Here is a 14,604-nt window from a genome sequence, read left to right as displayed (position 1 = left end):
ATTTTAGTGATGTTATGTAGAAATAATGCGTTAGATCTCAATGTAGGTAGGATGATGGAGGTGTGAACCAAAAAGTATGTTGAGGTTGCTGCTTTTGGTGAAGACGAGGATGACAATAACATCTTCAGTTCTATGTATTTTCATTTTATATGCAACTGACACATCCAGATTTCAGGGTGATTTAAGTAAAAATAAATGGAATAAAAATAATACCTATGAAAATTCAGTTATAAGGCTTACTGTGTGAGCATAAGGTCTATATGAATTCACACAAACAATTTCCTCCTGACTGTTTGACCATTTGGGAGAGCAGCACAGAGATCGTGTACACTGCATTGTATGTGAGCATCCCAGGACTCCTGGAGCACATTGTTAAAAAGTGAAGAGAAAATTGGGATGATTTCCTTGCCTCTGATGGAAAACTACTTCCTGAAGATAGTATTGTATCCACCCTAACCCTTAAAAAATAGTATTGGACAAAGACAATAACAGCGTTATAATTTTCAGAGCTTGGGGTAATAACACTCTTTATTGAGATTATTTGTATATTATTTATGTGTTTAGTCATGTATTGCTTATTGACTGGTCCACATTAGACCCAGGGTAAAACTGCTGTTAACAAAATTGTGGGATGGATACCTCAATAGGATCACACAGGAGTTTCCTTCTCCCAACTGCCCTGACTTTTCAAATGGATACAGCTTGAACACTATGCTTTCTGATCAAAGTGTGTAACGGGCCTGGCTCTCAGCTGATGTAAATCTGCTCTGCTACCCCAGTGTCAATGGAGCTGTGCTATTTTATTGTACCTGAAGGTCTGACCCACTGTATTTTTTTTTAAAGTGTAAACCCTCCTAGGATGCTCATTTTATATGAGTTGGTACTCACAGGGCGGCTGTCTCCTTTCTTCATTGTGCTTAATGTAATAAAAATGATTGCCAGTAAGAAAACAAATTAATGGACCTCCCTTTTCCTTGCTCCTCCTCTCTCTGCAGTGAGGAAAGAAGGGAGCGAGGCTCATGGGCATATACATGCATGCTGGGAATGAGGAGTTTATCACGCACAAAAGGAGAGCATTTTTGTAGGAGCGCTTTGTTAAAATACTGGCAGCATACTGCTGATGCAGTGTACTTTTCCTGACATATTTACTTGTCATCTTAATAAGAATGTTATTACCCCTCACCCTGATAACTTTAATGCCGTTGTTGTCTTTGTCCAACACTTTTTGTAACCTTTGCCAATTACATAATTTAGATCAAAGGCCGTCATTTGTGCTCCAAAGCAAATATTTTGACATGGAAACTCTACCACCCACGCTGTTAATGCTCAACCAGGGAAGTCTAACATTACACTACTATTCTGTAGTGCTTTCAGGAGCACAACACTGAGCTGAGGATATAGACTGCTTATTAAGCTAGGACTACTGCAGTGACAAGAATGTAACTAACAGAGCCATTCGAATATTCAGACTGGCCAGTGTGACCTTTGTGCAAACAGGCCTGACTCTGATTACTTCAATGGAGTTATACCTGCTGACACCAGGGCTGGTTTATGTCCCATCCATTCCCAAGCAGATTTTGTGCTTACAAGAATGCCCCAAGCCCTATGACCAGCACTGCAATTAGGTCTTTATCAGATATCTTTAATCAAGGTCAGCTGGCTACAAAGAAATTAACTTCTTTCACAAAGGCTGCAAAAATCCCAATGCCTTTGAGCAGTTAAAAAATGAGACAGTCAATGATGCAAAGGGAATGAGCATAATATAATCAAGATTTTTATCCCAAAGAATTTATATTAAAACACCTTAATATACAGCAAAAGGAAAAAATATTAACAGGATAGGAAGCTGTCATTTCAGCAGGCTGATGTAGAACAGGATTCAAAAGATTCAGTCCTCACTGGAATGCACAGGGAAGCAGGAACACATAAGGACACATACCACATTTACTCAAATACAAGACAACCTTAGATATAAGCCAACTCCCCCAGTAATTAGATTCTATGTATGGGAAATGTATACATTTTCTAAGTCAAATCTAAATACTGGAGGGGTGTTTTGAAACCTACCCTACTCCACTGCTACAGCAAGGAAAGCAGTGGCTGACGGGTAGGATCAGGTGGTCCCCTCGCCTCTGCCCCACCCGCCTCTTCCCCCTGCAGCCTTCTTGTCCCATGCCCCCCCCCTGCATCCTCCCACTCTCAGCTCCCCACAGCCTCTGCCCCTCTCTCCACTCCCCCTAGTTTCTGCCTTTTCCCCCAAAGTCGCTTCCAGTCTTTGCCTCCCCCTCCCCCCCCTTTACTGTCAGATGTTGCTCAGGGTGCTCCATCCCAGGGCACAGCATGTGGAAGCTCAGCCTCTGCCTGGCCTTGCAGCATTTTTGCACTGCTGACTGGACAAGCAGCAGAGGGAGCTTCCATGTGCCTGGGAAATACCCCAGCCCTACCCTGAGCTGAGCTGCGCCTGACAGGAAAGGGGAGGGATGGGGGTAGGCAAGGGTAGGAAGCTGCAGAAGGGAAGCAGGGGCAGGAAACTTCTGTGAGTCTGACTCTGGCCCCTACCCAGGCTCAGGGCCAATCAGGTCTGCAGCAGCTGCCTGCTCCTTCCCCTGTTTCATATGCCAATATAAGACAAGCGGCTTTTTCCCCCATGCTGAGTTGCAAGGGGGGGGGGCTCATCTTATATTCAAGTAAATATGATAAATACAGCAGGTCACTACTATTCAATTAGCTAACAAATAAGAGTTATATTAGTTACTAGGTACCACTATGCTGGGCACTAAACAATACATGGACAAGAAACTAAATTCAAGGCATCTTCGGAACTTAATATCTCTGGTTTCTCACGCATACAAATGTCATTCCACAAATCATATTCTTTCAAAACCCCCTGTTGGGTATCCAAACAGAGATGACTTCTACTAAGGGACCATTGAGTTATACAGGTAGAGATCAAATATAATATTTTGCCATCATGATAGGGAAATTTTTTAGTATTTCATGAAATCTAGGTAGGGGGCAGGAAGAAGTACGTTCTCTCACCCATGTAACCAGCCAGACACAGATGAGAGAGAACTCTCTTTGCATTGGAAACTAACAGAAGGGTAACAGAAGCTATTCTGCCTTCAGGGATCTTGCCCCATTAAAGATTAGAAGGTGTGGTGTGGGAAATGTTCCCACATGCTCACTTCTCCACTTGGTGCATTAGACCTGTCTCTCGGCCCTAACCTGTGCTAGAGTGAGAGGCCTATAAATCAGGATGCTGAACCTTCTACATTTCATTGAAGTGCAGCTCAGATGGAGCAGAGAATTGAAGCCATAATGTTTTCAGAGTAAAAGTTCAGAAATTCTTGTCAGTGTTTCACAACCAGAACTGATTAGAGCAGACATACTAGCTAGCAGGCTGGTGGATCACTTAATAAGCATATCCTATCTGTTCTGGGTTGTTTCATCAAGAAAATTAAATCAGAGTATTCCCTTAGAGAATATGAGAATCTGAAACAATGGTTTTAAGCTCATTTATGATATATAACTGGTTGGATTGAATGAGATATTAAATCTGTTTTTACTCTTAGTGAAATTATCAATCTAATAAACAAAATCTCTTATTTTTTATAACATATCCAGTTGGGCAGCAGGATGTAATTGTCTTAGTTTAAAAATATATTCTGAGCACAATCTGCTCCTGTTGCAATGCTGTCAGTTGTGTGGACCTGAGTACAATTTATTTTAATACTGGTTAGTCAAGGAAGATCTAAGCATCTTCTTCCCTATCCATCCCACACCACCCACTATGCTAAACAACCTTTGTTAGACCTTTGTTAAACAACCAAAGCAAATGAAACTGCAGAAACAGTTCTGAAACTTATTTATTGGCACGCCAGTATGAACTGTATGAATAGCATCCAACTCTGAATCTGGATGTCAGGCTTATGTACTAGTAAGTAATCAAGCACCTAACAACAAGAAAGTTAAAGAAATTATTTAAATCCATGAGATGTTCTCATTATGGTGTTATAAACCATCTGGTCTTACTTAGCTGCTAAACTGGAAAAATGGGTGGCATCCATCATTTCTAATGAATGATTTGTGGTAATGTATCAATATCCTCTCCATGTGTAGCTGAGGAAATGCTGTATTTTGTTTTCTTATTGTTTTTCCAGGTACCTAATTAATTATGAAGCAATGACTAAAAGTCATGGCTATTTTTCAAGATACTGAATTCCCTAAGTGGGTTTTGTATATTTTAAAATTCATTAACAGTCCTTTCTTGTTTGCTCAGAGATGCATATATCTGACAGATGACTTTCCTTTTGACCTGAATTTAGTTAACATTTTTCATCACCTATGAGGTGATGAAACCTTTTCTTAAAGAAAGAATGAAAAAAAAAAAAAAAAAAGAATCTGGCTTTTACGTTTGCAACCAGAGATACTGCTGCTAGCAAATGTGTAGGCATGGAAATAAATATAAACAGATGTTCTTTTATAAGGGGCATATTTCCCTTCCAATGCCCACATTAACATTTACAGGAGCTACACACAGGAAGTGAGAGACTATACCCACAGATGATTAATCTAAAAATGTGTGCAGGACATGAATGAACTGAGAACTGCATGCAACTGACACCCAAATACAATCAAGTGTCTATTGTTCGTTTCAATTTCTTTTTAATCAAGCTTCTGAACCAATTTCTCATCTGCTTTTGGAAGTGAGGTTACGGAATAAAAACAGATAACCAATTTTGTCCAGCTGCTACAAGCGTCTTTGGTGGCCTTCAATAAATACGAAAATTACCAATGTTAAAAAAAAAACCTTTTTGGGGGGTTTGCCTGTAATCCATCACACTACAAAGCTCCTGTTGATTTCAGTAGGATCTTTTTTGGTGTATGGGATACATGATCTGGTCCTTAATTTATTAAATCTGAATTCACAGGAACATTTTCACAAGGTGCTTTCAACAACAGTTTGGATGATATACGTACTCTCCCAGCTCGCTGCTATAGTACCATTCTGAGCTGTCACAGAGGTTTATGAAGCCTCAACATTCCTTTTACACAACTATTCAGATTTTAGTGATTGGAATTGCCAAAATTCTTTCATACCAATAAGCTTGATATTGTTGTCTTCATCTAGCAACAGATTTTCTATCTTCAAGTCTCTGAAAGAGAGAAAATATTTTGAGTGAATATCCAAAATGATGAAGCAACTTTAGCTCATCCTTAATGGTTTCGACACAAGATTCATATATAGCAATGTATATACCATGCAAACAGTAAACATGGTTCTATAATTGAAACAGAGTTGAGCTTTCTACTTACACCAGAAATTCAATCATATGAAGAATACAATAAAAGGTTGCACTTATTCTTAAGGAACAAAATGGCTTTTCTGAGAACTTTCAGGTAAATTCCTGAATTGATTCGTAAGTAAAAAATAATTTTAAAACAAATCCTTTAGGAGATGTAGCTCTCTGAGTGATTCAGTGAGAGACTGCTCTAGCCCTGAATGAATGATCCTAATAGCACAGCATTGCAAATTCTTCCAACTTCTCATACAGTTGAAAGTTCACAGAAAGCTTATAAAACAGCTTTAAAGTATTTTGCTTCGTAAGTCAAAGTTCCTTCTTCAGAGGTAGTTGCAGAATAAATGTTCTAAAGAAGATGCAATTAAGAATTGTCCATTGCTGCCCTGTTCTGTTGTTTTCAATGGGACTGATGTCAGGCTATTCTCAGGGACCAGATTTCAAAAGACTTTTTAAAGGTGGTAAGTACAGTATCATTATCTCCATCTCACAAATGAGGAGGTTGAGGCAAAACAGTTGAAGTGACTTAGGCACGGTCACCCAGCAGGCTAGCAGCACAGTTAACAAAGAAGACAACCTAAGTTTTCTGCATTCCAGTCACATGCCTTTTCTCAGCCCACTGACTTTAATAGGGCTCAAGTGGATGAAGGTGCTGGATCAGGCAAATTCAGAGAAACGGAGGAGAAAATGAAAGCAGTCCTGTCTACATAATAGTCCCTGCTTCGAAATACACTTAAGTGCATGATTAACTCAATGCATTTTTTCTTTAAACTAAGGATTTTTCCCCTAAAAGAGGCTCTATATAAGATATGGAGGTGTAGGTAAATACCCTGGAGGTGAAGGTGCCACAAACATTACCAAAAAAGAGAAAAAAAAAATAAAACTCACAACCTAATGCCCTGTTGCAGATTACAAAAAAAGAGGCTGCTACAAAGCTTGCCTGAAATTTTTAAAGACGGCTCTTGACTTTGTTACCAGAACATCCCTCCATACCTACTGTAATGAGATAACAAAGCTCTAACAATTATGCTTCTACGATGGTAGGGGCCAACCTTTTTGGCTGGCAGGCAGGCCACAAATTAGCCCTGCACCCTCCCCAAGTGCCATACTGGTCAGCTTCCTTGGTCTGATCTGCTGTTCTGCTTCCTGCCCTGTGCTCCCTGCTGCTCTCCTTTCTGCTTTGTCTGCCATTGGGCTGCCTGTCTCCTTTCCATTCTGTCATGTGTCACTGCCCATGCTGCAAAGAAGCCACCCCTGCTCTAGCAAATGCTATATTTTATGGGTCCTCCTTAACACTCCATAGCTCTAGCACAGAGTGGTGAGAAGGGCCATCATAATACATTTTGGGGACAGTCATGGTAATAGAACTGCAAGCATTAAATATGAGAAATCACTGAGTTTTGCCTACACAAGGAGAAAGAAGCCTTGGGAGAGGAGGTCCCTATTATAAGCAGAGATTTTCCATAGTGCAAAAGAAAAAAATTCAATGTAATTTCACAAAAATGCATTTGTAAAATTACAAGCCATCTTCCAAAAGAATTATCTTCTAAGATATATTATTTTATTTTTTATCTTTTTTATTTTGAAATGAACATGAGAAGGGAATTATTGACATGTAGACTGTTTCCACTTTCCTGACTTTGGTCAGAAGGACATTCTTTAAAATAAACAAATGTTTTTACAATTTCTAAAGAAATCACCACATTTAGTAATACTAGTAGATTTTTCCTTTCTTCATTATAAAAAAAAAACAACCCCCAACAACCCAGAAACAAGGAACTAATATGAAATCCACCCTAAAAAGAGTATCTTAAAAAAAACCAAAAAACCCTCAAATATTCTGTATTCGTACATTCTTTCCCAGGATCTTTGAAGTGCCTCTTGCTTAAATCAAAGGTTTTCTAATTATATAGTTATGTTTAACACTGCATAGTGAAGACACACCACTACAAATTCTCCTTGAGGGAAGTGGTCCAGTGCAGCTGATAAAGTACAGGACTGGAAGATGGGGGATCTGGATTATATTCCCAACTCTGACCACAGCTTCCTGTGTTACCTTGGGGAAATAAGGAAAGTTAAAACAGACAGCTAATTCTGGATATCTAACATGAGACATGTGGGTTGATTTAATATTTGTCCATGTTATGCCTACAAAGAACCATGCCAAGCCTACAAAGAACCCACTCACTCACTCTTCCTGGTCCAAGAAGGAATACTATCTAACAGCTCTGCAGAGAGACTATGTTTTGGTCCAACCAGCTACATATACAAACACTTAAAAACGAAACTCTCTTCTCCAAATCTCCATCTCAGCATGCTCCTTTATCTCATTTGGTACAGGACTCTGCAGAATCATCTTGTAACTTTCCAGGGGAGCTAGAATTAATCTGGCCAAATTCTGTTATACAGTAACCACTAATGCCAACAAATTACCTGGCATTACTGTGCATGCTTTGCCAGATGGGTTCTGATCAGCTCTTGCTAAACACCCATACCCTCAAAAAAGGCTTAGTTACCTACATCTCAGGCATGTCTATACGTGCATTAATGCACCATAACGGCACATTATGTTTAGAAATGGCGCTACTGCGCAGTAGTGCCAGCACATGTCTTTTAAGTGACACTGTTTTCACCATGACATGCTAATGGGCAGCAGAATAAGTCTACTGTGCTTTTAGTTTCTCCTGTAGATGCACCCCTTGAATCTGTTGCTTGTAGAAACAGACAGAGGCTGCCATGTGATTAATCTAGGCCCAGGATTTTTACAGAAGTGCTACAGGAAAAAAATTATGCAAGACCCTGGTATGAAACTAATGGAATAAAACAGAGTTTCAAGTAATAAAGTGAACTGTCCCGTACGAGACAATATTACATCTCTAAATGGGGGAGAAGAAATGGTTTGAAAGTTAAAAAGAAATTGTAGTATTAAGATGAAGTACTAGCTAGAGGTAAGATTTAAATAGAAAGAAGACAGAACTGATAGATGAAATTAAAGCTGGAAAAAAAAAAAATCAGTGGAAAGCAGGCAAAACGCCTACATAAAGAATAAGAAAAGCCACACAGGCAATTAGAATAATGAGATAAATGAGTGATAGCAGAGAAAAGCTAAAAATAAATACAACTAAAGAGATTTAAAAGACATAAAAGTTTAAGAAAAACAAAAACAGATAAAAAGTAAAAGTCATTTTAAAAGTATCAGAGAGAGAAAAAGAAGGTAGCTAAAAATAGACACACTGTACAATAGAGTGCAATCAGACCTGGTTAATCCATGATGTTTACCCATATGTCTTCTTTCTCAGCAAATTTACCGGTAAATGGTAACTGATCTAGTAGTCCATATGTACCACTAATTTGTCATTCTGAAGTTCTTTTTAAAAATGTGACACTGTGAACGAGGTCAGCATATTTTTACTTACCTGATGAACAGCTGAGTGCTTGACAACAGTATCTAATTCCTTTATTCCTAACAGCATTCTGTTTATTTTTAAACATTCTTTGAAGAAATCAAAAGGAAAAAAATTATAAAAAAGGAAAACCAAAAAACTCAAACCAAACCAAGTACAGAACCCCCTACACAATTTTACTTTCAGGGGCATGGATTCTTGTGTGTGAGACCAGAAAAATGCCCTCTGTGTACTCTCATTTTGTTTAAGACAAATAAAGTATATTCTATATATGCATCATATACACATTTAGCATCTGTGTCCAACAGAATAGGAGTAAACACTTTTTTGGACATCAATATAGCATGCTGGGATAAGGGACATACTTGATGACTATATTAAAAGGAATAGCTTCAACATTAAAATTCAATGGTCAATGAAGTAATATATTCCACTTTACTCCAAAAGATTACTTATATTTTTAAGGGATAGGTTTCATGAAAGAACTTTCCATTTTAGATTATTACAAATACATTTTTAAAATCCAGTTAAGTGTTTGCATTTGACTCAGGACAACAGGCAGGCCTGTGTCAGCTCTTTCCAGTTCTTTAGGTTACTTGGTTAATAACATTTGCCATACTCAGGCTCACAATTCTATACACAAGTCACTGATCAAAAAATTACACTTCATTAACTTATAAAGATACCTGTGAAAACATTTAAACTCATATCAAGTTTTGCATTACTTCTTTTCTGTGAACTGATTCCCAACTGACTTAAGATACCTAATTCTTCTGCAAAGCATAGCATGGACATTCCACAAATGTTTGTTCCAAGATCCAAATGTCTGTGGCATCCCACAAGTGGACCTCTTGGAAGTTAGCATAATTAACAAGATGTAGAGAACTTGTATAGACAAGACCTAAAATGCAACTATTATCCTGTTAACCTGAAGTTATAATATTTATGGCTTTTCAAAAGATAATAAGCTTTTGGGTTCAGGAACCATCTTCTATCCTGGTTCATAATATCTAGCATAATGGGGTCCATGATCCGGATGGAGCCCCCTATCCAGAAGTTTCAAGTAAGGTAGGATAGCTAGGTCATATTGTTTGAACTCTAAAATTCAAGTATCTACCCTGTTTCAAATGATGTTAAGTCAGTGTGATAACATTATAGGAACCAAGGTAAGGGTCCATAATTTTCAGTTCTTTCTCCACAGCTACTATACAGTTTGGGCTCTGACCTTCAGCTAGGGTGGATAAAAATCAACAATTACGTTTTTTTTTATCAGATTTTTTAAATTTAAATTGGATATTTGTTGTTAAGATGCTTAAAAAAACCCCTATATAAAGGTAGTTTTAATTTAAGATATGTTAAAGCTCAAAGATAGCATAAAGGAATAGGGATTATAATGTCTAATTATATACTATTTGAGACAATATATTCATATAACATTTTTAGAAAAGTTTTATAAATAGATCACAACAGGTCATGGGGTTCTTATGGGGTTCCCAGAGGCTCCTTTATAGATTAGTAAAGATCAAAGAAAACCACTCTACCCAATGGGACTCAGTGCTCAGTCTAGAATGTCCCATTAAGCATCTCTGTGATGCTTAGTTTCAGTTCTCAAACTGTGGATTTGTGTCTCCAGAGCTAATATCCTTGTTAACAGCAGTATACGAAGATGAGAGATAACAGACCTGATTACCTACACATCAGCCCTCTTGTCTCTCTGCAAGTTTGTGTACCCAGAATCAAGCCCTTACCTTTCCCTAAAGGTGCAAAGCTTCAAGAAGTTCAATGAATAAAGGATATCAAACAACACAAGCGCACTTTTTGTAGAAAGCAATGATTAAACTGAGGCTTCCTGACCAGTGATTTAACAGATTCACAGAAGTTTAGGGCTGGAAGGGACCTTGTGAGATCACTGGGTCCAGCCCCAACTGCTCTGGGCAGGAAAGACTGCTGGGGTCAAATAACCCCAGCGAGGTGCACGTCCAGTCTCCTTTTGAAGATCTCCAGGGTAGGATCCCATTGGGATCCCTGATGGACCCAGGGGAGGTGCTGCCAGGCCCAGGGTCAGTGAGGACATAGTTAGGGAACTTCTGGTGGGACTAGACATGTTCAAATGAGCAAGTCCTGATGATCTCCACCCCAGAGTGATGAGGGAATTAGCAGAGATCATTGCGGGACCCCTGGCACAGCTTTACGAGCTCTCATGGTGCTCTGGCAAGGTGTTGGAGGACTGGAAAAGGGTCAATGTGGTCCCCATTTCAAAAAAGGGAGGAAGGAGGACCCAGGAAACTATAGGCCCATTAGTCTTACTTTGGTCCTGGGGAAGCTCTTTGAGAAAATTATCCAGGAGCACATCTGCAAAGGACCAGCAGGGGAGATCATTCTTAGGGGCAACCAACATGGGTTCATTTGAGGCAGGTCCTGTCAGACCAACCTGGTGGCCTTCTACGACCAGGTCACAAAAGCCTTGGATGCAGGTGTCGTGGTGGACATAGTCTGTCTGGGCTTTAGGAAGGCCTTCGACACCGTGTCTCACCCTATTCTCATTAAAAAATTAGGCGACTGTGGCATTGACGCCTACACAGTCAGATGGGTTGCAAATTGGCTGGAGGGCTGCACCCAGAGAGTAGTGGTGGACGGGTCTTTTTCAGCCTGGAGGGATGTGGGCAGTGGGGTCCCCCAGGGCTCAGTCCTCAGGCCCACACTGTTCAACATCTTCATCAGTGACTTGGACAAGGGGGTGAAAAGCACCTTGTTCAAACTCGCGGATGACACTAAGATGTGGGGAGAAGTGGGCACACTGGAGGAGAGGGATAGACTGCAACTAGATCTGGACAGATTACAGGGGTGGCTGGATGAGAACAGGATGGGATTCAATACTAACAATAACCAGCAGCATACCTACAGGCTGGGGAACTCCCTTCTAGTCATCACAGAGGCAGAAAAGGATCTTGGTGTCATTACTGATTTCAAGATGAACATGGGCTGCCAATGTGGGGATGCGGTCAGGAAGGCTAACCGCACCTTGTCATGCATCCACAGATGCATCACGAGCAGATCCAAGGAGGTGATCCTCCCCCTCTACGCGACACTGGTCAGGCCGCAGTTGGAGAACTGTGTCCAGTTCTGATGTGGACAGCATCGAGAAGGTCCAGAGGAGGGCCACTCACATGATCAGGGGGCAGCAAGGCAGGCCCTGTGTGTGGAGGCTATGGGACCTGAACCTGTTCAGCCTCCACAAGAGAAGGCTGAGAGGGGATCAGGTGGCCATCTACAAACTGGCCAAGGGAGACCAGCAGACTATGGGAGAGTCCCTGTTCCCCCGAGCGCTACTGGGAGTAACGAGAAATAACGGCCATAAGTTGACAGAGTAGATTTAGGCTAGATATCAGGAGGCACTACTTCACAGTCAGGGCAGCTAGGATCTGGAACTAACTTTCAAGAGAAGTGGTGCTGGCTCCTACCCTGGGGGTCTTCAAAAGGAAGCTAGATAATCACCTAGCTGGGGTCGTTTGACCCCAGCATTCTTTCCTGCCATGGCAGGGGGTCAGACTTGATGATCTGCTCAGGTCCCTTCTGACCCTACCTACTATGAAACTATCCCAGCTAGGAGTCTATTCCAGAGTCTGATCATACAAACTGATTTAAATCAAATCCACCCTGCCTTCAGCACCACAAGACAAGACTGTATTGCTGTGCCACCACACCAGCTTAAGTCCCTCCCAAAAAACAAACAGTAACAGAAAGTATAAGGGGTATAATTCTACTCAACTACAAAGAGGCTGCTCAGTGAGATCAGAGTTATATAACCAAGGGCAAAACTTAGCTCATTCATAGTAAGCATCACTTTCAGAAAGCCAGCCCAGCTTACAGTGAGGTTGCATGCTCACAAGCTGGATATAAGGCAGTGGACTTTCTCCTGACTAACGCCATGCTGAACTAGGTCTACTGAGTGCATGTAGCTTGTTTCTTTTTTTAACCTCAGGTGCTGAAAAAGCAACAGCAAATTGACTGTTTTCAAAACGTCTAGCTTTTTATCTACTGGCAAGTGCACTTCAGTTCCAATTAGGTAGGTATGCCTTTCCCACTGAGTATGCAGTGCATCTAAGATAGCAGAAAAAAAGCACAGCCTCACTACATTGTCTTTTGGAAAATATCCCACCTTAGCTCCAGCACTGGTGTTAAAGTTAATGCTGAGGAGGTAGCTGCCAGCATTGTTACCACAGACCTGCTCTGAGCAGGATTAGATAACAACGTGCTTATGTCTTCAGGCAGTCTCTGGCATTTGAGTTATGCTGCACCTATGAAGCCACCAGTGGAAGAACACTTTCAGAAAGGAAGCCACACCATGCATGGGGCCCTTTCCTATAATGCAGGATGCTTACAGACTAAAATTAGTGAATGAGTAAATCAGTGGCTTGGGATTGATGGAGCTGACACTCCAGGTTCATCTACATGAGATGCTTAATGCGCAGAAGCCTAATTCTACTGCCCATTAGTGTGGCAGGCAAAGCCCATGTTAATGCGCAGTAGATTTAGTCTAATGTACAGTAACATCACTAAAGAAACGTTCATCTATTCTAACGTGTAGTAGCACCAATTACAGCACATTAAGTTAATACCTGTCATTACAGGTGCTAAACTAAATACACTGTTATTGAGGAACATTAATGAACACGTAGACATGCCCTCTGGGGCTATAGCTGCTTTTGCTTTGACCATAGCCCCTTTTTAAGGCTGGTTTGGGCTCACCCTGGAGCATACTGCATTGTCCACTACTGTAATGAAGTGCCTGTATTATCTTTTGTTCTATCAGCTCTGTGTAGCCGGTACTTCAATTATTTTGCATTAAAATCTATATCTGAATTATTATTTTAACTGAGAGAGTTCAAGTGAACTCATTGTAATTGAGAAGCCCTTGTAGCCATACAACACAGCACATAATTCTCATGGTGCTGTTTTCCAAAAAGCCTGACAAAAAACAAAAATAAAAAAACAAACCCATGTGTGGAATTGACTGACCAGCAGAGCATTTTTTTTTTAATTGTCGAATTATGCAAGAGAATCAAACTGTGATACAGGAGCAGTCACATTTACATCATATCAACCCTGAAGTCAGTGGTACTAACCAGTGGCAGAGCTAAGCCTGGGTGTGCATCATAGCTAGGGGCAGATCTAGGGAATGTGTGTGCAGGGTGGTCAGAGAAGGTACATGAGCACCCTGATGAAATATGCACAGCAGTAGCATAACTAAGGTCAGGTGACTAGGGCATTAGCCCCAGGGTGCCCAGTAAAGGGTGGGACTGGAATGGAAGCAGGGGGGCTCAAACCTCTCTCTGGCCAGCCAGAGCACAGCAGAGTCAAGACTGCCCTCATCAGTCCCCTGCCTCTCCTACCCCATGGGAGACATGAAGGGGCACATCAGGTGCTGCCACCAAGAGCTAGGTGAATACTTCTCCATCCCTGCAGTCACTGCCGCATCCAGGTCTTACCATATAGAACTGCAGTAGAGGAGGATTAACTTGGCTGTGGGCAGCAACACTCTGTCCTGCAGCAACAGTATCTGGTTCCCACCATGTGCAGCAGAGGCTCAAGTCATTCCAGTGCACAAGCCCTACCAGGTATCAGCAGCAGACTCTACCAGTTATGCCCCTAATACACAACACAGCTTTTACTGCAGGAATGCTTTCCTTTTTGGTGGGGGAAGGGACAGGGGGAAGCAGCCAAGACCCCCAAACCTCTTTCTGTACCTGCCATGAATCTTTGCAGGTTCAAGGGGCAGTTCAGGGTTGCCACGTGACCTGCAACTCTGTCACATCTCACATTTTTTGGTGTGTTCTTTAAAGGGGCAGAGGGAAATCTCAGCCCTCATTTTTCCTTCTAAATAAGTTTCTAGCACTCAA

General features: G+C 41.0%; 1 protein-coding gene across 1 annotated transcript in view; it reads right to left on the bottom strand.

Annotated features, from left to right (window-relative positions):
- HUNK (hormonally up-regulated Neu-associated kinase) overlaps positions 1-14,604 on the bottom strand; it is an 85,607-nt gene that overhangs the window by 35,162 nt on the left and 35,841 nt on the right. Inside the window, exon 3 of the mRNA XM_019476413.2 lies at positions 5,101-5,156. Coding sequence (XP_019331958.2) covers positions 5,101-5,156 — 56 coding nt within the window. The remainder of the gene's footprint in view (positions 1-5,100; positions 5,157-14,604) is intronic.

Source organism: Alligator mississippiensis, chromosome 1, assembly GCF_030867095.1.
Source record: "Alligator mississippiensis isolate rAllMis1 chromosome 1, rAllMis1, whole genome shotgun sequence".
In the NCBI taxonomy this organism is placed as follows: domain Eukaryota; kingdom Metazoa; phylum Chordata; order Crocodylia; family Alligatoridae; genus Alligator; species Alligator mississippiensis.
Note: the sequence above shows the minus strand (reverse complement) of the source record. Positions and strands in the feature narration are given on the sequence as shown.